The sequence below is a fragment of the Microcebus murinus genome, chromosome 28 (assembly GCF_040939455.1).
Source record: "Microcebus murinus isolate Inina chromosome 28, M.murinus_Inina_mat1.0, whole genome shotgun sequence".
Classification (NCBI taxonomy): domain Eukaryota; kingdom Metazoa; phylum Chordata; class Mammalia; order Primates; family Cheirogaleidae; genus Microcebus; species Microcebus murinus.
The window spans coordinates 14237073-14259131 of record NC_134131.1 but is presented as its reverse complement, the minus strand read 5'-3'; the positions used below and the strand labels follow the sequence as shown (position 1 = coordinate 14259131).

At 58.4% G+C, this 22059-nt stretch overlaps 1 protein-coding gene across 3 annotated transcripts in view; it reads left to right on the top strand.

Annotated features, from left to right (window-relative positions):
* SRGAP3 (SLIT-ROBO Rho GTPase activating protein 3) overlaps positions 1 to 22059 on the top strand; it is a 123197-nt gene that overhangs the window by 43536 nt on the left and 57602 nt on the right. For all 3 annotated transcript variants that reach the window (XM_075998494.1, XM_075998496.1, XM_075998495.1), the window contains exons 4-7: positions 8933 to 8995; positions 13148 to 13333; positions 18486 to 18614; positions 21589 to 21810. In XM_075998494.1, the coding sequence (XP_075854609.1) occupies positions 8933 to 8995; positions 13148 to 13333; positions 18486 to 18614; positions 21589 to 21810 (600 nt within the window). The remainder of the gene's footprint in view (positions 1 to 8932; positions 8996 to 13147; positions 13334 to 18485; positions 18615 to 21588; positions 21811 to 22059) is intronic.

The window sequence follows — 22059 nt, the reverse complement described above, 5'->3', positions numbered from 1 at the left end:
TCTTTATATATACACATGCAAATACATTTTCTATGAGTGCTTATGTTTATTCACTTTCTAGCGTACACATACATTTTCCAAATGAGACCATATTGCATTTATGATTTTACCAACCGATTATGCTGCCTAACAAATTGTGTAGTGCTCTCTTACGTAAGTTTCCTATGCCAATAAATATATTTCTATCATATAACTTTTTGAATGATAATATGGTATTTCATTATATAGATGTGCCCTAATTTATTTAACTATGTTGAACACTTTCAGGTTATTTCTCTTAATTTACTTTTTTTTTGAGACAGAGTCTTACTTTGTTGCCCAGGCTAGAGTGTCGTGGCGTCATCCTAGCTCACAGCAACCTCAAATTCCTGGGCCCAAGCGATCCTCCTGCCTCAGCCTCCCGAGTAGCTGGGACTACAGGCATGCGCCACCATGCCCGGCTAAATTTTTCTATATATTTTTAGTTGGCCAATTAATTTCTTTCTATCTATAGTAGAGACGGGGTCTCGCTCTTGCTCAGGCTGGTTTCGAACTCCTGACCTCGAGCGATTCTCCCGCCTTGGCCTCCCAGAGTGCTAGGATCACAGGCCTGAGCCACCGCGCCCGGCAGAGTCCAGCATTCTTAAATTCAGGACTCCTGATTCATTAGTCCTGGTTTCCTCATTTATTAGCAGTGTATCTTTGGGCTTGTTAATTCAGCTCTCTGTGTCTCAGTTTCCTAGTTTGTGAAACGAGGATGGAAATAAACACTCACAGGGCAGTTGGAGGGATTCACAGGGCTGTCATCCCCATTTATGAGGTGGAGGGCTGCACCCAGGGAAATGCAGCTAGTATCATGCAAATGTAAGGGACCATTGTTACTAAAAGAATCTACCGTGTCTCCCCGAAAATAAGACAAGATCTTATATTTATTTTTCCTAAAGAAGACACCCTAGGGCTTATTTTCAGGGGATGTGTCATTTTTTTAAAAGTACAGTACAATGATCTACATTTATTCAACTATAGTGAAGTCGTCTTCTTCTGGAACATCATCCTCACTCTCCACACCCCGAATCCCATCCTGAATGTCTTGCGACTCTGTTTCCTTTAGAGCCACCGGCCCCGATCTCTCCTGTGGAGCACTAGAGCTGTCACGGGGGGAGGAGAAGGGCTGCTCGTGTTCTTTCCCGCTCCGCGACGACACGCACGGGTTGTGCAGACGCTGCGCAGCCACGCCCGGCACTAGGGCTGATTTTCGGGGTGGGGCTTCTGTTGCGCACGTGCTCAGACATCCTGCTGGGTCTTGTTTTACCGGTAGGGTTTATTTTCGGGGAAACATGATAGAACCAATTTTAGGGGTTCAGTGACCTGGGCTTGCTGGAAGCACAGGGAAAAGGGACAAGTCGATTTAAAATATAATCATCTCTCCGTGGTGTGTGTTTGAACTGTCCACTTGGAGGATTGCTTTGATAGCAGGATCACGATGGCCCCCCAATTCCCTCCTCCAGCACAGCACGGCCTCTGGTTTCCTCCCGGGGCCACATTTATGAATGTGGACTCAGTTTAATATTTTTGTAAGCAAACACAATCAGGAAGGTAAATACCATGCAAAAAAAAGGAAAAAATAGGTTGGTCCGAGTGCAGTGGTGTTTACAACTAATTGATCACAACCAGTTACAGATTCCTTTGTTCCTTCTCCACTCCCACTGCTCCACTTGACCAGCCTTAAAAAAAAAAAAAAAAAGGAAAAAATAATATATATTTATATATATTACGCAGTGCTTTGCAAAGCCAAACTGAAGCCAGTCGGGTCCCCAGCCCCCATCTGCCGCTGTCCCTCGCCTGTTTTTCCTGGGTGGGAGTGACTCGCAGAGAAAGGGTCCTCAGGCCTTTAGGAAATGAATGGGCTTTTCCCGAGCTGAGCCCTGGGACAGGCGAGATGAATCTTCGCATTTCTCACTGGGGCTGACACCAGCCTGGGCTGCGAGGAGGTTGACAGGGCGGAACGTAATGAAGACGCGGTGCAGCTGTGCTCCTGCCGCCTGCGCCTGCGCCTGCGCCTGCGCCTGCGCCTGCGCCTGCGCCTGCGCCTGCGCCTGCGCCTGCGCCTGCGCCTGCGCCTGCGCCTGCGCCTGCGCCTGCGCCTGCGCCTGCGCGCGGCAAAGGCTGCCTCCCTGCCCACGGCCCAGAGACGCCCAGCCGCCCGAGGCTTAGCCCCGCAGGGCCCTTTGTGCCGCCTGGGTTGTCTCTAATCTCAGTGCCAGGCCTGCTCTTCAGAACAGTTCTGCCTTTCCCCCAAAGTAAGGCCCCGCAGGATGTCTGAGCACGTGCGCTATAGAAGCCCCACCCCGAAAATCAGCCCTAGTGCCGGGCGTGGCTGCGCAGCGTCTGCACAACCCGTGCGTGTCGTCGCGGAGCGGGAAAGAACACGAGCAGCCCTTCTCCTCCGCCCGTGACAGCTCTAGTGCTCGGCAGGAGAGATCGGGGCCGGTGGCTCTAAAGGAAACAGAGTCGCAAGACATTCAGGATGGGACTCGGGGTCTGGAGAGTGAGGAGGATGTTCCAGGATAAGGCGACTTCACTCTATTTGAATCAATGTAGATAGTTGTACTGTACTTAAAAAAAATAACACATGCCCTGAAAAGAAGCCCTAGGGTGTCTTCTTGAGGAAAAATGCATATCAGACCCTGTCTGATTTTCGGGCAAACGCGGTAGTTCCCGCAGCCCTGGGAACAGACGTGGAGGCTGGCCCTGGTCAGGCTGGGGAGCTGGCGGCGTCCTCGCTCACCCCATTGGAAAGGTGACGGAAAAGCCCCGAGAAGCTGCAAGGAGGACCCCGATCGGGTGGCCTGGGGGCTCTCGTCACCACCAGCGGGAGGCAGCGAGGCTGGGCTTTGGGGGTGTGTCTCAGAACCGCCTCTCGGTGACCACCCCGGGCAGGTCTCTCCGAGCCTCAGTTTCCCCATCTGGGAAATGAGACGGTAACAGTGCCTGTTCCTTGGGGCTGCTTTGCTGGGGGTAGAGGTAGGGGAGTGTGCGGCACAGGCCTGGTATTCAGTAGGTGCTCATTCAGTGGCAGCTCGCCAGCGATCCCTAAGCATGGACCCCTCCCCGTGCCGGAGCTGCGCTGCTCCAGGGGCCTGGGTGACCTGCCAAGTCCCCCCCACCCCGGCCACTGAGCCAGCGGGCGAGGCTCCTGGGCCGGCCTCCATCCTGTGCCCGTCTTCTGGCCAGGACTGACTTCATGATTCGCCTTTTCTTTCCCTTTTCTTTTTATTGAGACAGAGCCTCACTCTGTTGCCCAGGCTAGAGTGAGTGCCGTGGGGTCAGCCTCGCTCACAGCAGCCTCAGACTCCTGGGCTCAAGCGATCCTCCTGCCTCAGCCTCCCGAGTAGCTGGGACTACAGGCATGCGCCACCATGCCCGGCTCATTTTTTCTGTATATATTAGCTGGCCAATTAATTTCTTTCTATTTTTAGTAGAGACGGGGTCTCGCTCTTGCTCAGGCTGGTTTGGAACTCCTGACCTCGAGCAGTCTGCCCGCCTCGGCCTCCCAGAGTGCTGGGATGACAGGCGTGAGCCACCGCGCCGGCCCTGACTGTTTTTTAATCCAGGCTATGAACCTGGCAGTGTTTCCTCTATATTCCCCCTTTAAAGCTTTGTTTTATTAGATTTCTGGTCAGGTGGGACCAGCATCCTCATTCAAGTGACTTTTCAGGCAGTCAGAGGCTTCCTCGGCCTGACCTCTCCTCCGCGGGGAAGGCTGTCCCGCCCCGCCTCCGTGTCCTCCCCTCTGGTCACCTGCGTCCATGTGTGTTGCTCTTCGGCCTCGTGTCTGCTTCTTCTCTGCCCTCTTCGAGGAGAGGCGGGAGGTGGGGCCGAGGCAGGAATGCGCTCACAGTGGAGGCGACCCTGGAGTTGGGTGTTGAGGGCTGAAAAGGAGTCTGCCGACTGGGGAAAGGGGACAGAGCACGGTGGGGAGGGTGTGTCACGAGGGAGAGAGGCCGGCACGTGGCCGTGCGTGGCTGGCCGAGACTCTGAAGTCGCGATCTCCGCGGCCTTCACTATGTTAAGAAGCGTCAAACCGACACTCAACATTTTGGAGCTGCCACATGAAATCGGGGTTCTGTGTCTCTCGGACACAGTCAGAGGCTCTGACGACAGCCGCACGCTTGGTGTTGCCAGCTGTGGGCCCCGCCCCGCCCCTGCCGTTGCCCCGACAGTCCCAGCTACTTGGCTCCTTTGTATTTTTGGGTTTTTTTGGAGACAGAGCCTCACTCTGTCGCCCAGGCTAGAGTGAGTGCTGTGGCGTCAGCCTCGCTCACAGCAACCTCAGACTCCTGGGCTCAAGCGATCCTCCTGCCTCAGCCTCCCGAGTAGCTGGGACTACAGGCATGCGCCACCATGCCCGGCTAATTTTTCTACATGTTTTTAGTTGTCCCGCTAATTTCTTTCTGTTTTATTTTAGCAGAGACGGGGGTCTCGCTCTTGCTCAGGCTGGTCTCGAACTTCTGAGCTCAAGCTATCCTCCTGCCTCGGCCTCCCAGAGTGCTAAGATGACAGGCGTGAGCCACCGCGCATATCTGGGTTTGTGGACCTGTCTTTGAACATGCTCTGACAGTGACTCTTAAGCCCCAGCACGTACCGGAGTCACCTGGAGGCTTGTGAGATGCAGCCGGCAGGGCCCGGTCTCACAGCCTCCGGTCAGCAGGTCCAGGCAGGGCCTGAGCGGCTGCTTTTCTAACAGACTCCCAGGGGCCCTGCTTTGGGGCCCAAACACGGAGAATGGCTCCTCGTCCAATGTCCCTGTTTTGCTGATGAGGAAACTGAGGCCAACATCTGGTGAGTGCAGAGTTGGCCTCAAAATCAGGTTTTCAGCCTGGTGCGGTGGCTCACGCCTGTCATCCTAGCACTCTGGGAGGCCGAGGCGGGAGGATCACTCGTGGTCAGGAGTTCAAGACCAGCCTGAGCAAGAGGGAGACCCTGTCTCTACTAAAAATAATAGAAAGAAATGAATTGGACAATAAAAAACACAGATAGAAAAAATTAGCCGGGCATGGTGGTGCATGCCTGTAGTCCCAGCTACTCGGGAGGCTGAGGCAGGAGGATCACTTGAGCCCAGGAGTCTGAGGTTGCTGTGAGCGAGGCTGATGCCATGGCACTCTAGCCCGGGCAACAAAGCGAGACTCTGTCTCAAATAAAAAAAAAAAAAATCAGGTTTTTGACTCCAGCACCGAATCCACTACCCTGCTGGGCCGGCAGGGGGTTCAGTCTGCACCCCTGTCTGTTTGCCCCACCCGTGTTTCTGAGGCCGGGCGTCCAGGCCCTTTCCCTTTTGAGCCTCATTCTGTTTTCTTCCGCCTCCTTGACAGTAGGCGCCCGTTATTCCATGCTCCGATGCCCACGGAATGTAATGACACGCCCCGGCCGTGGCGAGAATCTGCTTCTCAGGCCGTGGTGGTTGCGGAGGGGACTCCGGTGGGGAGGAGGAGACTCCGGTGGGGAGGAGGCTCCGGTGGGGAGGAGGGGCTCCGGTGGGGAGGAGGGGCTCCGGTGGGGAGGAGGAGACTCCGGTGGGGAGGAGGGGCTCGGGTGGGGAGGAGGAGACTCCGGTGGGGAGGAGGGGCTCGGGTGGGGAGGAGGAGACTCCGGTGGGGAGGAGGAGGCTCCGGTGGGGAGGAGGGGCTCTGGTGGGGAGGAGGGGCTCCGGTGGGGAGGAGGAGACTCCGGTGGGGAGGAGGCTCCGGTGGGGAGGAGGAGGCTCCGGTGGGGAGGAGGAGACTCCGGTGGGGAGGAGGCTCCGGTGGGGAGGAGGAGGCTCCGGTGGGGAGGAGGGGCTCCGGTGGGGAGGAGGAGACTCCGGTGGGGAGGAGGGGCTCCGGTGGGGAGGAGGAGACTCCGGTGGGGAGGAGGCTCCGGTGGGGAGGAGGAGGCTCCGGTGGGGAGGAGGGGCTCCGGTGGGGAGGAGGAGACTCCGGTGGGGAGGAGGGGCTCCGGTGGGGAGGAGGAGGCTCCGGTGGGGAGGAGGAGGCTCCGGTGGGGAGGAGGGGCTCCGGTGGGGAGGAGGAGGCTCCGGTGGGGAGGAGGAGGCTCCGGTGGGGAGGAGGGGCTCCGGTGGGGAGGAGGAGACTCCGGTGGGGAGGAGGGGCTCCGGTGGGGAGGAGGAGGCTCCGGTGGGGAGGAGGAGACTCCGGTGGGGAGGAGGGGCTCCGGTGGGGAGGAGGAGGCTCCGGTGGGGAGGAGGAGACTCCGGTGGGGAGGAGGGGCTCCGGTGGGGAGGAGGGGCTCCGGTGGGGAGGAGGAGACTCCGGTGGGGAGGAGGGGCTCCGGTGGGGAGGAGGAGGCTCCGGTGGGGAGGAGGAGGCTCCGGTGGGGAGGAGGAGGCTCCGGTGGGGAGGAGGAGACTCCGGTGGGGAGGAGGCTCCGGTGGGGAGGAGGAGGCTCCGGTGGGGAGGAGGGGCTCCGGTGGGGAGGAGGAGACTCCGGTGGGGAGGAGGGGCTCCGGTGGGGAGGAGGAGGCTCCGGTGGGGAGGAGGAGGCTCCGGTGGGGAGGAGGAGACTCCGGTGGGGAGGAGGGGCTCCGGTGGGGAGGAGGAGGCTCCGGTGGGGAGGAGGAGACTCCGGTGGGGAGGAGGGGCTCCGGTGGGGAGGAGGGGCTCCGGTGGGGAGGAGGAGACTCCGGTGGGGAGGAGGGGCTCCGGTGGGGAGGAGGGGACTCCAGTGGGGAGGAGGGGCTCCGGTGGGGAGGAGGAGGCTCCGGTGGGGAGGAGAATCCGGTGGGGAGGAGGCTCCGGTGGGGAGGAGGAGGCTCCGGTGGGGAGGAGGAGACTCCGGTGGGGAGGAGGAGACTCCGGTGGGGAGGAGAATCCGGTGGGGAGGAGGAGGCTCGGGTGGGGAGGAGGGGCTCCGGTGGGGAGGAGGAGAATCCGGTGGGGAGGAGGAGGCTCCGGTGGGGAGGAGAATCCGGTGGGGAGGAGGAGGCTCGGGTGGGGAGGAGGGGCTCCGGTGGGGAGGAGGAGAATCCGGTGGGGAGGAGGAGGCTCCGGTGGGGAGGAGGAGAATCCGGTGGGGAGGAGGGGCTCTGGTGGGGAGGAGGGGCTCCGGTGGGGAGGAGGAGACTCCGGTGGGGAGGAGGGGCTCCGGTGGGGAGGAGGAGAATCCGGTGGGGAGGAGGGGCTCCGGTGGGGAGGAGGGGCTCCGGTGGGGAGGAGGAGAATCCGGTGGGGAGGAGGAGAATCCGGTGGGGAGGAGGGGCTCCGGTGGGGAGGAGGGGCTCCGGTGGGGAGGAGGAGACTCCGGTGGGGAGGAGGGGCTCCGGTGGGGAGGAGGAGGCTCCGGTGGGGAGGAGGAGACTCCGGTGGGGAGGAGGAGAATCCGGTGGGGAGGAGGAGACTCCGGTGGGGAGGAGGAGAATCCGGTGGGGAGGAGGAGGCTCCGGTGGGGAGGAGGAGAATCCGGTGGGGAGGAGGAGACTCCGGTGGGGAGGAGGGGCTCCGGTGGGGAGGAGGAGACTCCGGTGGGGAGGAGGAGACTCCGGTGGGGAGGAGGAGACTCTGGTGGGGAGGAGGGGCTCCGGTGGGGAGGAGGAGACTCCGGTGGGGAGGAGGGGCTCCGGTGGGGAGGAGGAGACTCCGGTGGGGAGGAGGAGACTCCGGTGGGGAGGAGGAGACTCCGGTGGGGAGGAGGAGAATCCGGTGGGGAGGAGGGGCTCCGGTGGGGAGGAGGGGCTCCGGTGGGGAGGAGGAGACTCTGGTGGGGAGGAGGGGCTCCGGTGGGGAGGAGGAGACTCCGGTGGGGAGGAGGAGACTCCGGTGGGGAGGAGGAGAATCCGGTGGGGAGGAGGAGAATCCGGTGGGGAGGAGGCTCCGGTGGGGAGGAGGAGACTCTGGTGGGGAGGAGGGGCTCCGGTGGGGAGGAGGAGACTCCGGTGGGGAGGAGGGGCTCCGGTGGGGAGGAGGAGACTCCGGTGGGGAGGAGGAGAATCCGGTGGGGAGGAGGAGAATCCGGTGGGGAGGAGGAGGCTCCGGTGGGGAGGAGGAGGCTCCGGTGGGGAGGAGGGGCTCCGGTGGGGAGGAGGGGCTCCGGTGGGGAGGAGGGGCTCCGGTGGGGAGGAGGGGCTCCTGGCCGAGAGGACAGGGCAAGGCCGCCACTGGCCGTGTGGGACGCAGGCTTGGTCTGGAGCCGGCTTTTCTGTCCCCCTCCAAGATGCCCGTTGCATTCTGTGTCCTTTGAAACCGAGGTCCGAAGCCCCAGCGGCCTTGGATGCAACGCCAGGTTCCGCTTCTATTTTCTGGCTGCGGGCGAGAGCGAGGGTCCGAGTGCCGAGGCCGGGCCAGGCAGGGCCCTCCTGCCCGTCTGCGCTGTCGGCCGGGCGGGGTCTCGGGCGTCACTCTGCCCGCCGGGCCTGCGGCGCCGCCCGTTCGTAGGCACGGATCGGTGCTGCCAGGGCAGGCAGGCCGCGCCTCCCTGAAGTCACACGGGTCTCAAGTTCATTTCCTCCAAGAAGACGCCCCAGGGCCTGTTCTCGGGGACGTGTTATTTTTTTTGAGTCCGGTACAACCATCTACACTGATTCAAATAGAGTGAAGTCGCCTTCTCCTGGAACATCATCCTCACTCTCCAAACCCCGAGTCCCATCCTGAATGTCTTGCGACTCTATTTCCTTTAGAGCCACCGGCCCCGATCTCTCCTGCCGAGCACTAGAGCTGTCACGGGGCGGAGGAGAAGGGCTGCTCGTGTCCTTTCCCGCTCCGCGACGACACGCACGGGTTGTGCAGACGCTGCGCAGCCACGCCCGGCACTAGGGCTGATTTTCGGGGTGGGGCTTCTATGGCGCACGTGCTCAGACATCCTGCCGGGGCTTGCTTTACGGGTAGGGCTTGTTTTCGGGGAAGCACGGTAGATGCAACCGGCACACCGCCTCCCCTCTGACGCCTGTCCTTCCGTCTTGCAGAGCAAGGAGATCGGCCTGCAGATGCACGAGGAGCTCCTGAACGTGACCAACGAGCTGTACACCGTGAGTCTGCCGCGGGCGCTGCGGGCTGGGGTGGGGGAGGGGACGCAGAGGTCGGGGCTGCCCCGGGGCCTCTCTGCTGCCCATGTCTGGCGCCCATGACAATGGCTCACCCTGTTGGGACGTGATGACTCGCAGCCCCAGCTTCACGGCTGGGGGCCGGGGCCCAGGCATGGCTAGTCTGCGAGAGTTCAGGAGAGGTTCAGGTGACCACCTGCAGCTGAGGGACCCGTGGCCTGGGAAAGCAAAGGTGGAGGCGGAGGTCGCCGGGGTGTGCCCCCCCCAGCGCCGGCACGGGGGCTTTGTGGGGGGGCGGCTCAGGCTCGAGTCGTGGCTGCCCTCCACCACGATGGGGCCTGGGGCAGCTGCGCAGCTCGCTGGGGCCTCAGCAGCCTCCTCTGCAGCACGAGGAGGCGGAGCGGGAAAGAACACGAGCAGCCCTTCCCATCCGCCCGTGACAGCTCTAGTGCTCCACAGGAGAGATCGGGGCCGGTGGCTCTAAAGGAAACAGAGTCGCAAGACATTCAGACGGGACTCGGGGTCTGGAGAGTGAGGATGATGCTCCAGGAGACGACTTGACTCTATTTGAATTAATGCAGATGGTTGTACTGTACTTAAAAAAAAAAACCCACATCCCCTGAAAATAGGCCCTAGGGTGTCTTCTAGAGGAAAAATAAATAAGACCCTGTCTTGTTTTGGGGGACACACGGTGTCTGCTTGGAGTCAAGACCCAACTGCACTTGAGAAAACAGGCAAAGGGAACCGCGGGGGAGGAGCCACGCAGCCGTCCGGGACGCCGGCTTGGGTGGCTGCTCGAGTGCATGGCTGATGGCACAGGGAGACCTGGCGGCAAACAGAAATGCTCTCGGGCAGGCGCGGTGGCTCACGCCTGTCATCCCAGCACTCTGGGAGGCTGAGGCGGGAGGATCGCTCGAGGTCAGGAGTTCAAACCAGCCTGAGCAAGAGTGAGACCCCGTCTCTACTAAAAAATAGAAAGACATTAATTGGTCAACTAAAAAAATATATACAAAAAATTAGCCGGGCACGGTGGCGCATGCCTGTAGTCCCAGCTACTCAGGAGGCTGAGGCAGGAGGATGGCTTGAGCCCAGGAGTTGGAGGCTGCTGTGAGCGAGGCTGACACCATGGCACTCACTCTAGCCTGGGCAACACAGTGAGACTCTGTCTCAAAATAAATAAATAAAAATAGAAAGAAATTAATTGGTCAACTAAAAATATATATAGAAAAAATTAGCTGGGCATGGTGGCACATGCCTGTGGTCCCAGCTACTTGGGAGGCTGAGGCAGGAGGATCGCTTGAGCCCAGGAGTTGGAGGCTGCTGTGAGCGAGGCTGTTGCCACAGCACCGGGCAACAGAGTGGGACTCTTGTCTCAAAAAAAAAAAAAAAAAAAAATGCTGTCTCTTCTTCGCGACTGTCTGACCCAGACGACAGATTCATGGTGAGATAAACGGAGTCAGAGGCTGAAGTGGAAAAGTGGACGTGGTGGGAAGCCTGGAAACCAGAAAGAGGCGGGGTCCAGAAGGAACAGCACCGGCAATACTGGGGTGGGCAGAGAAAGCAGGGTGTCTGTGAACGTGGGGCAGAGGAAGGCACCCAGAGGGCGGGGCCCCTGGGGGTAGGCGCAGGGCCCCCACTCTCAGCCGCGGCCTGGTCCCAAAACCACTGCACGCAGGTGGCGGAAATTTGGCAGCTGCTGTGGGTATCAGTGAGCCTGCAGTGACTCCGCGTGGCCACTAGATGGCGTGGCATGATCAGAGCTCAAGCGATCCTCCTGCCTCAGCCTCCGGAGTAGCTGGGTCTACAGGCATGCGCCACCATGCCCGGCTAATTTCTTTCTATTTTTATTTTATTTTATTTTATTAATTATTTTTTTTTGAGTCGGAGTCTCACTTTTGTTGCCGGGGCTAGCGTGCCATGGCATCAGCCTAGCTCACAGCAACCTCCAACTCCTGGGCTCAAGCGATCCTCCTGCCTCAGCCTCCCGAGTAGCTGGGACTACAGGCACGCACCACCATGCCGGGCTAATTTTTTTTTATATATGTATGTTTAGTTGGCCAATTAATTTCTTTCTACTTATAGTAGAGATGGGGACTCGCTCTTGCTCAGGCTGGTTTCGAACTCCTGACCTGGAGCAATCCTCCGGCCTTGGCCTCCCAGAGTGCTGGGATGACAGGCGTGAGCCACCGAGCCTGGCTAACTTCTATTTTTAGTAGAGACGGGATCTCACTGTGTTGCTCAGGCTGGTCTCGAACTGACCTCAAGCGATCCTCCCACCTCAGCCTCCCAAAAGTGCTAGGATGACAGGGGTGAGCCACTGCGCCCGGCCAGGAATTCTACATCCTGACTGTAGAGCGCTGGAAACACGGATGTAAACTCCAGAGACTCTGCAGTGATACTTTGCCCCATCTGGGCCTTAGTTTCCCTCTTTGTCAAACTGGGTGGTTGTCGGATCAGATAACGTGTAGAATTTCTCCTGGTTCAGAAATTTCCCTTGTGATAACCATGTCCAATTTTGCTTATGAAAGTGGAGTAGTTGAAGAGTTATTTGCTTTATGGGGATTGTTTTAAGAGGCAAGGATGAGTTTATTCCAGAGAGCGTAGAATGTCTGCTGGGCTGTCTGATACCAGTCTGTCTGGGCACGCAGCCATGTCCAGGCCTCATTTACTCCAGGAAACAGCTGAGAAAGTGACGTGCATGCCAGTAACAAGGATGGGCCCTGGGGAAGTCCCCTGAGTGCGTGGGGAGGGGCCTTCCCGTTGACACTGGGGGCGAGGGACCGACGTGAGAGTCGCTGGCTGGGGGACTAGAGAGCACAGCTGAGGAAGGGCCAAGCTCGCCTGCTTGGGGCCGTGGGTACCCTTTTCAGTTTCCATGCCGGGCATTAGTAATGACTTGATGATGATGATTTTTATCTTTATCATCATCATATCTGGTCCCAAGAGAGTTTGTGTAAAAGTAAATAAGCACATAGGCTTGGCGCGAGGTGGCTCACGCCTGTCATCCTAGCACTCTGGGAGGCCGAGAGGGGAGGATCGCTCAAGGTCAGGAGTTGGAGACCAGACTGAGCAAGAGCGAGACCCCATCTCTACTAAAAAAATAGAAATTAATTGGCCAGCTAAAAATATATAGGAAAAAAAATTAGCCGGGCATGGTGGCGCATGCCTGTAGTCCCAGCTACTCGGGAGACTGAGGCAGGAGGATCGCTTCAGCCCAGGAGTTTGAGGTTGCTGTGAGCGAGGCTGACGCCATGGCACTTACTCTAGCCGGGGCAACAGAGTGAGACTCTGTCTCAAAAAAAAAAAAAAAAAAAAAAAAAAAAGGTAAATAACCACATAGGCCTGGTGCTCGGTGGCTCACGCCTGTCATCCTAGCACTCTGGGAGGCCAAGGCAGATGGATCCCTCAAGGTCAGGAGTTTGAGACCAGCCTGAGCAAGAGTGAGACCCCGTGTCTACTATAAATAGAAAGAAATTAGCTGGAACCAATATATATAGAAAAAATGAGCCGGGCATGGTGGCGCATGCCTGTAGTCCCAGCTACTCGGGAGGCTGAGGCAGGAGGATCGCTTGAGCCCAGGAGTCGGAGGTTGCTGTGAGCTGGGCTGACGCCATGGCACTCACTCTAGCCTGGGCAACACAGTGAGACTCTGTCTCAAAAAAACAATAATAATAATAAAAAACGTAAATAAGTGCAGGTGGGACTGAGAGTGTGTCCTGGGCTGGGGGGGGCAGACAGTGCGGAGCAGGAGCGGGGAGGGGTGCGGGGAGGGGTGCGGGGAGAGGTGCGGGGAGGGGTGCTGGGAGAGGTGCGGGGAGAGGTGCGGGAGATGTGCGGGGAGAGGTGTGGGAGATGTGTGGGGAGGGGTGCGGAGCAGGCGCGGGGAGGGGTGCGGGGAAGGGTGCGGGGAGGGGTGCGGGGAGAGGTGCGGGGAGGGGTGCGGGGAGGGGTGCGGAGCAGGTGCGGGGAGGGGTGTGGGGAGCAGGTCGGGGAGGGGTGCGGGGAGGGGTGCGGGGAGCAGGTCGGGGAGGGGTGCGGGGAGGGGTGCGGGGAGCAGGTCGGGGAGGGGTGCGGGGAGGGGTGCGGAGCAGGTGCGGGGAGGGGTGCGGCCACCGCTGACGCGGGTCCCGCGCCCAGGTGATGAAGACCTACCACATGTACCACGCGGAGAGCCTGAGCGCGGAGAGCAAGCTGAAGGAGGCGGAGCGGCAGGAGGAGAAGCAGTTCAGCAAGGCGGGCGAGCTGGGCGCGAACCTGCTGCGGCTTGAGGAGCGGCCGCAGCGCCGCAGCTCCGTGAAGAAGATCGAGAAGATGAAGGAGAAGGCGAGTGGCCGGGCGGGCTCTCATCCGTGCAGGAATCGCCGGGCACTAGCCGGGCAGAGGCTGGCTCTGGAGGCCAGTTTGGAGGCTGAGGGCAGGGGCTGGGAGGCTGGCTCTGGAGGCCAGTTTGGAGGCTGAGGGCAGGGGCAGGGAGGCTGGCTCTGGAGGCCAGTTTGGAGGCTGAGGGCAGGGGCTGGGAGGCTGGCTCTGGAGGCCAGTTTGGAGGCTGAGGGCAGGGGCTGGGAGGCTGGCTCTGGAGGCCAGTTTGGAGGCTGAGGGCAGGGGCTGGGAGGCTGGCTCTGGAGGCCAGTTTGGAGGCTGAGGGCAGGGGTGGGGAGGCTGGCTCTGGAGGCCAGTTTGGAGGCTGAGGGCAGGGGTGGGGCGGTGACCCACCATGTCCCCACAGGAGCGAACGGCTCGCCGCCGGCGCCGGGCAGATTCGGCCTCACCGAGAGCTGGCCTCTCTCCCTGCCCACCGCCCTGTGGGCGTGCGCCCCCGAGTCTGCACACCCGTTTCTGAGACTTGACTGAGTTTAGCCTACCCGCATTTAGGTCTTCTCGGAAAGGATTTTATTTTTTACCTCGACTGCAGTAATGATATTTATTTTTATAAAGAACCTGACAGAGTTTCATAATAAAATGTATTACTCTGAAAATTCTGTTTATACTCTAAAAGGAAGCAGGTTTACAAAAATCCTTTTTTTTTCTTCATTGTAGAGACTTCTAGGAACAAAAATCCTTAAATGTGTATTTATATAGTAACAAGTTTTGTTATTTTTGTATCTTTGAGATACATAATTTGGAACAATTAAGGATGTGTCATGTGGTATAAATTCAATAAACCCTCTTGGTCCTAAAAAAAAAAAAAAAAGCGAGGGAATGGCAAAGGGCTCATTCCGAAACTGCCATTGCCAAGCCAAAGACGAGAGATTTATTTATTTATTTGAGACAGAGTCTCAGAGTCTCGCTCTGTTGCCCAGGCTAGAGTGAGTGCCGTGGCGTCAGCCTGGCTCACAGCAACCTCCAACTCCTGGGCTCAAGCGATCCTCCTGCCTCAGCCTCCCGAGTAGCTGGGACTACAGGCATTCGCCACCATGCCCGGCTAATTTTTTTCTATATATTTTTAGTTGTCCAATTAATTTCTTTCTATTTTTAGTAGAGATGAGGGGGGAGGGTCTCGCTCTTGCTCAGGCCGGTCTCGAACTCCTGACCTCGAGCGATCCTCCCACCCGGGCCTCCCAGAGTGCTGGGATGACAGGCGTGAGCCACCTTGTCTGGCCTAAGACAAGAGATTTAGAGTCACTGATTTGGCGCTCTAGTAGCGGCACGGTGGGAGGAGTCCCGCTTTGGGGTGAGAGGGGCTGAGCTCTGAAAATGCCACATGGCGACCACCTCTCTGGGCCTCGGTGTCCAAATCTGCCAGGATGCCAAATAAGTCTGACCTCCCGGGTCAGCCCTGGCCCGTCGGGCACAGGCCGCCCAGAGCTCAGGCTTGAGGTTCGCGAAGCCCCTATTCCGGCAACTTTTTTAAAAAAAATGGACAAAGAATTTGAACAGACATTTCTTCGAAAAACGTATGCAGGTGGCCAATGAGTACAAGAAACGATTGTCTGTGTCATTAGCGATGAGGAAACAGAGATCAAACCCGTGTTGGAATGTTGCTCCCACCCGCTAGGATGGCTAGCAATAAAACAGGCAGACGGTGGCAGGCATCAGCGACGGGGTGGAGAGATTGGAATCTTCTCACACCACTGGAGGGGATGTAAAATGGTTCTGTCACTTTTATAAAAACAATCTGGCAGTTCCTTAAAATGTTAGACACAGACTTACTTCCCACGTGAGTCAACAATTCCGTTCCTGGCTATCTACCAAAGAGAAATCTAAAACACACGTCCAGACAAAAACTTGTATGCGAATGTTCACAGTAGCGTTATTCATAACAGCCAACAGGTGGAAGCCACTCAGATGTTCATCTGCTGAACAGACGGGCGAATAAAATGTGATGTAGCCACACAACGGAATATTATGCAGCCATAAAAAAGGAACGAAGTCCTGGCACATGCCACGACGTGCCTAACCCCTGCGTGAAAACAGTACTCGAAGTGAGAGCAGCCAGTCACAAAAGACCATTTATGTGTCTTTGTATTGTACGATGACATTTACGTGAAATATCTAGAACAGACAAATGCATAGAGATAGAAAGTATATCATTGGTTTCCTAGGCTGAAGAAGAGGAGAATGGGGAAATGATTGATGATGGGTGAATGGTTTTTTGGGGGGGGATATGAAAATATTCTGAATTTAGGTACTGGTGATGGTTGTATGACTCTATGTAAAAATAAATAGAAATAAAATAACCAAGAGAATGACAGGACTATGAGACAGGTGGAAACACAGAGGGGTAGAGAGAGTGCTGGCTGGGGGTTTGGAGTCCAATTTTTTTTTCTTGATACAGAGTCTCACTCTGTTGCCCAGGCTAGAGTGAGTGCCGTGGCGTCAGCCTAGCCCACAGCAGCCTCCAACTTCTGGGCTCAAGCGATCCTCCTGCCTCAGCCTCCCGAGTAGCTGGGACTACAGGCATGCGCCACCATGCCCGGCTCATTTTTTCTATATATTTTTAGTTGGCCAATTAATTTTTTCTATTTATAGTGGAGACGGGGTCTCGCTCCTGCTCAGGCTGGTTTCAAACTCCTGACCTCGAGCGATCCTCCCGCCTCGGCCTCCCAGAGTGCTGGGTGACAGGCGTGAGCCGCTGTGCCCGGCCTGGAGTCCAGTGTTTAGTGCAGAGCTGTGCACTGATGAGCCAGTGGCTCTTGGACAGGCCGCTTCTCTAGTTCCCACTTCATCACCTATAAAATAGACGAGCGCAACTAGGACACTTAAGATCCTTCCAGGTATAAACTTTTTATAAGTCTCTGAAGGGCTGGGAATGGTCTCGGGGTCATAGTGGCCCACTGGAAATTGGCCAGGAGTGTTTTAACGCTCCGCGCGGACTGGGTGCGTGGCCGGTTTAGGATCATTAACTGCCAGGACCTTGGAGAAAAGTCGGAGGAGATCTCTGAAGAGAACGAAAAGGCGGAGCGTGCAGGGATCTCTGCTGAACAGCTGGGACTCACGGTGGGACTCGGTCTAAAGGGCGGGGGCAGTCCTCAGCCCGCCTTCCCTTCCTCGCTGCCAAGGCCGCAGGGGCCGGAGCAGCAGGCCTGGAGGCAGGGCGGCTCCCGGCCGAGACCGCGGCTGCCTCACCCCCTCCCCACCGCTCAGACGGCCACTCTCCAGCCCTCCCCGCCCCCGTCCTTCAGTCAGCAAAAACCACAGGCCAGGCCGGGCGCGGTGGCTCCTGCCTGCAATCCTAGCACTCTGGGAGGCCGAGGCAGGAGGTTCGCTCGAGGTCAGGAGTTCAAGACCAGCCTGAACAAGAGCGAGACCCCGTCTCTACTAAAAATAGAAAGAAATTAATTGGCCCACTAAAAATACACAGAAAAAAAGTTAGCCGGGCATGGTGGCGCATGCCTGTAGTCCCAGCTACTCAGGAGGCTGAGGCAGGAGGATCGCTGGAACTCAGGAGTTGGAGGTTGCTGTGAGCGAGGCTGACGCCACGGCACTCACTCTAGCCTGGGCAACAGAGTGAGACTGAACAGGGACAAGGCAGCTCGAGTGCCTGACGTCACAGAATTTGCTTCCTGGTAAACAAACACCTAACAACACAGTTTCGGGCAGTGGAAAGTGCTTATGAGGAAGCAGATCTGGGCATCGGGGGAGGGGCAAGGAGGCGGGAAGTGGAGGTTTTGGGGTGCCCTGTAGACAAGCTTGCGGCCAAAGGCCCGTGTGCCCCCAGACCTTGGGTGGGGAGCCGAGTGTCGATTTGGGGATTGGCCTGCCAGGCTGGGGGAGGCAGGAATCTGCGGGGTTTGAGACAGGCATGAACTTGACCTCTTAAAAGATGGGCGGAGGGTACCCGGCGAGGGGGGGTCTGGAGGTACACAGAGACCAGGTCCTGGGGGCTTCAAGTGTCAACGAAAAGAAGCCACACTCTGCAAAATAATTTTAAAGAGGTTTATTCTGAGCCAAATTTGAGGACCGTGACCTGGAGCCACTGCCAAGAGGCCTTGGGCACGTGGACTCGCCGTGGCTGGGTCACAGTTCGGTTCCATACTTTTCAGGGAGACGGGGCTACAGGCAAGGTCACAAATCAATACGTGGGAGGCGTACATTGGTTTGGCCCCAAAAGGTGGGCCATCTCGAAGTGGGGGCTTACAGGTGACAGGTGGGTTTAAAGATTCTTTGGCTTGTCATTGGCTGAGCACAGGAAGCTCTATCTGAAGGCCTGGGATGTTTTAACGTAAGGAGCTGTTGTCTGAGAGAAGCCACCGGACATAGATTTGCTGTGTCAATCGAGGACTGCAGGACTGTCTTGCGCACCCTTAGGCCTGTTGATGGGTTACGAGGGATGTTGCCAAGAGGGGAGGGGGGCAGCTGGGCGCGGGCGGATTACTCAAGGTCAGGAGTTTGAAACCAGCCTGAACAAGAGCGAGACCCCGTCTCTACTATAAATACAAAGAAATTAATTGGCCAACTAACATATATATAGAAAAAAAATTAGCTGGGCGTGGTGGCTCATGCCTGTAGTCCCAACTACTCGGGAGGCTGAGGCAGCAGGATTGAGCCCAGGAGTTGGAGGTTGTTGTGAGCGAGGCTGACGCCATGGCACTCACTCTAGCCTGGGCGACAGAGTGAGACTCTGTCTCAAAAGAAAAAAAGGGGGGGAAGGGGCATGATGAGGCGTGTCTGACCTCCCTCCTCCTGGCAGGCAGTTTAGTTTTAGGATATTCCTTTGGCCACGAGGGGGTCCATTCAGTCAGCTGGTTTGGGGTGGGGGGTGAGCCTTAAGATTTTATTTCAGTTCACAACAGCCGGCAGCACAGTGTGGGAGGCCGTGGGAGGGTGTCTGGTGGGGTCTCACTGGGGCAGAGCCATGGAAAGGCTCACCACACGGTGACGGGCGGCACACCTGCACGGACGTAAGGTGAGCTGCCCGGGCCTGGGCGTTTGCTCGAGTGGCGGGCAGGTCCCACGCGCGGAAGACCCCAGACGCCTGGCCCACACGTCCCCGCGGCCCTCACTCCCGCCCTCCCCGTCCCCCTCCGGCTTCCAGAGGCAGGCCAAGTACTCCGAGAACAAGCTGAAATGCACGAAGGCCCGCAACGACTACCTGCTGAACCTGGCTGCCACCAACGCGGCCATCAGCAAGTACTACATCCACGACGCCTCGGACCTCATCGACGTGAGTCTGGCCGCCGAGGGCCGCGCCGGCCGCATGCTTTGTGGCACGCGGGGGTGGTGGGGGTGGTGGTGTCTTTTGGGCCTGGCTGGGGGCCGGGGGGCCGGCAGCGAGCATTTGGGACCTGGAAAAAATGGGCATCCGCTCACAGTTTCCACTTTGTGAGCGGGGGTGGGTGGGGTTCCCTTCGTCCGGGGCCCCCATGCAGCCGGCTCTGCCCAGCCTGTATTCAAGGCCGCCGTCCTGAGTCCCCCAACACGCTATAAGGTTTTCGGTGGCGGCAAAAAGAAAAGACAGACAGAGAGAAAGAGTGGGGCCAAGCCACGTGGCGTTATTCATCGCTCCCGGACGAGGTTCTGGGGTCCCAAGAAAGGGGGGGCCCCAGAAGTCAATTTCGTTTGAAGGGGGTGTGGGCCTTTTATACTGTTTTTTGGGCAGGGCTGGGGACTTTTGGCGGGAAGAGTGGGGGCGACCTCGGGTAGTCGTTGAGAAATAGGAGGGGCTGGTGGTATTTGCGGAATCCCGGAGCCAAGATGTTCTTATCCGGGTGGACATCCGGGTGTGGTGGTTCTCAGCGGGGCCGGCAGTTGTCCTTGGCGGGTCTGGTCTCGCGAGCCTTTTCTGTTTTTTATTTTTATTTATTTTTTTTTTTGAGACAGAGTCTCACTCTGTTGCCCAGGCTAGAGTGAGTGCCGTGGCGTCAGCCTCGCTCACAGCAACCTCCAACTCCTGGGCTCAAGCGATCCTCCTGCCTCAGCCTCCCGAGTGGCTGGGACTACAGGCATGCGCCACCATGCCCGGCTAATTTTTTGTATATATATTTTAAGTTGGTCAATTAATTTATTTCTATTTTTTGGTAGAGACGGGGTCTTGCTCAGGCTGGTTTCGAACTCCTGACCTTGAGCAATCCGCCCGCCTCGGCCTCCCAAAGTGCTAAGATTACAGGCGTGAGCCACCACGCCCGGCACCTTTTCTGTTTTGATCTAGGGAGGGAAGGGGGGCCCGCCACCAGCCTCACACACACACCAGGTCTTTTACTGGGCTTGAGGGGCCCGGGGGTGCATGGCGCAGGTCGTGCCGTGGGGTTCCGGAGTGGCGATGCAGAACTCAGTCTGTCCAGCGCCACCAGGGTCCAGCCAGCTGGACGCAGGAAAAAATGGGCATCCGCTCACAGAAGGAAAACGGGGAACGGGAGGCCGGGCGCGGCGGCTCACGCCTGCCATCCTAGCACTCTGGGAGGCCGAGGCTGGCGGATCGCTCGAGGTCAGCAGTTCGAAAACGGGGAACGGGACAGAATTGACTCCGCACAGCAGCCCTCTGTGGAAGGTGGCTTGTAGACATCAGGCCGCTTAAGCAAACGGGGAGCGGGACCCGGGTCTCCACACAGTGCAGAATGTGCCACAGGGACACGCCGGGCGTGGGGACAGGACACTGTGAGCAGTGGCGTTGCGGCTGCCACTGCCTCTCCCATGTCCCCTGCCTGCACAAACGGGGGGGGGGGGCTCACACCCTGCAGCGGCTCAAACTGCCGCCGGGGGCCACGTGCCGCCCGCGAGGACGTTTACCCGGCCGCCGGGTGTCTTTGCTGCCGCTGCCTGTCCTGCTTAGCGGCCAACGCGTCCCGGCCCGCAGTGCGCATGTGTGGAATGTGCGCCGCGCTCTCCAACGGTCTGAGGGACAGTGAGCTGGCGCCATTTAAAAAGTGTGAGGACCCCTGGTCCCGACGCTTAGCAGGGCTCAGCTCTGGGTCCCTCTCCCAGTGCACCTGCTGGAAAAGACAGAGTCTCACTCTGTTGCCCAGGCTAGAGTGAGTGCCGTGGCGTCAGCCTCGCTCACAGCAACCTCCAACTCCTGGGCTCAAGCGATCCTCCTGCCTCAGCCTCCCGAGTAGCTGGGACTACAGGCATGCGCCACCATGCCCGGCTAATTTTTCTATATATTTTTAGTTGTTTGGCAAGTTAATTTCTTTCTATTTTTTAGTAGAGACGGGGTCTCGCTCTTGCTCAGGCTGGTCTCCAACTCCTGACCTAGAGCGATCCTCCTGCCTCAGCCTCCCAGAGTGCTAGGATGACAGGCGTGAGCCGCAACACCCAGCCCCAAGTAGATTTTGAGTTTCCCGTTGGCCCTTCTCAGCCCTTCATTTCCTGAATGTCAACTGCACGCCCGTGCGGTTAGGGCTTGCGGTGCAGCAGGGGGCGAGGCCCAGGGGTCTGTGCCCTGGACCTTAGCTTGCTGAGGCCGAGGGGAGCAATGCAAGTGCCAAGGTCACAGTGCCAGGGAGTCGACAGGAACAGAGGATCCCGGAGAAGGAGGGACACCTGCCTTGAACTCTGAGTGGGGGAGAATATCACGGAAGGCTTCCTGGAGGAAGTGACCTCCACTGTGTCTCCCTGAAAATCAGACAGGGTCTCATGTTTATTTTTCCTCAAGAAGACGCCCTAGGGCTTATTTTCAGGGCATGTGTTATTTTTTTAAGTACGGCACAACCATCTACACTGATTCAAATAGAGTGAAGTCGTCTTCTTCTGGAACATCATCCTCACTCTCCAAACCCCGAGTCCCATCCTGAATGTCTTGCGACTCTGTTTCCTTTAGAGCCACCGGCCCCGATCTCTCCTGTGGAGCACTAGAGCTGTCACGGGGTGGAGGAGAAGGGCTGCTCCTGTCCTTTCCCGCTCCGCGACGACACGCACGGGTTGTGCAGACGCTGCGCAGCCACGCCCGGCACTAGGGCTGATTTTCGGGGTGGGGCTTCTGTTGCGCACGTGCTCAGACATCCTGCCGGGCTTGTTTTGTGGGTGGGGCTTATATTCGGGAAACGCGGTAAGCTGAGTCCTGGAGCGAGAGCTTGCGGGTGGAGGCACGGAGCATCCGGGAGAACCGTCCTGGGCTTGCGGGCCCCAGCCCCGAGGATCGGGCTGCCCGCCCCGCTCTCACCCGCCCCCTCCTGCTGTGTGTCGCCGCCCCCCCCCCCCAGTGCTGCGACTTGGGCTTCCACGCCAGCCTGGCGCGCACCTTCCGCACCTACCTGTCGGCCGAGTACAACCTGGAGACGTCTCGCCACGAGGGGCTGGACGTCATCGAGAACGCGGTGGACGGCCTGGACTCCCGCAGCGACAAGCACACCGTCATGGACATGTGCAACCAGGTGTTCTGCCCCCCGCTCAAGTTCGAGTTCCAGCCCCACATGGGGGACGAGGTGGGTGTCTCCCAGGGGCCGCACCCCCCCACCCTGTTCGCAGGTATGTTCCGGAAAGCCAGCCCCGGGCTGCAGGCAGGGCGGGGGCGGGGAGGGGGGCTTGCTGGCTCAGGTCCCACCTGCAAAAGTGCAGGAGCCCTTAGGGCTTCCCTTAAAATCCCTCCCAGGTAGGTGCAGAAGATCGGGAGGGCACCCCAACCTGTCCTGGGAGGGGACCCCCACACCCCACCCTCCACCCTCCAGCGCTCG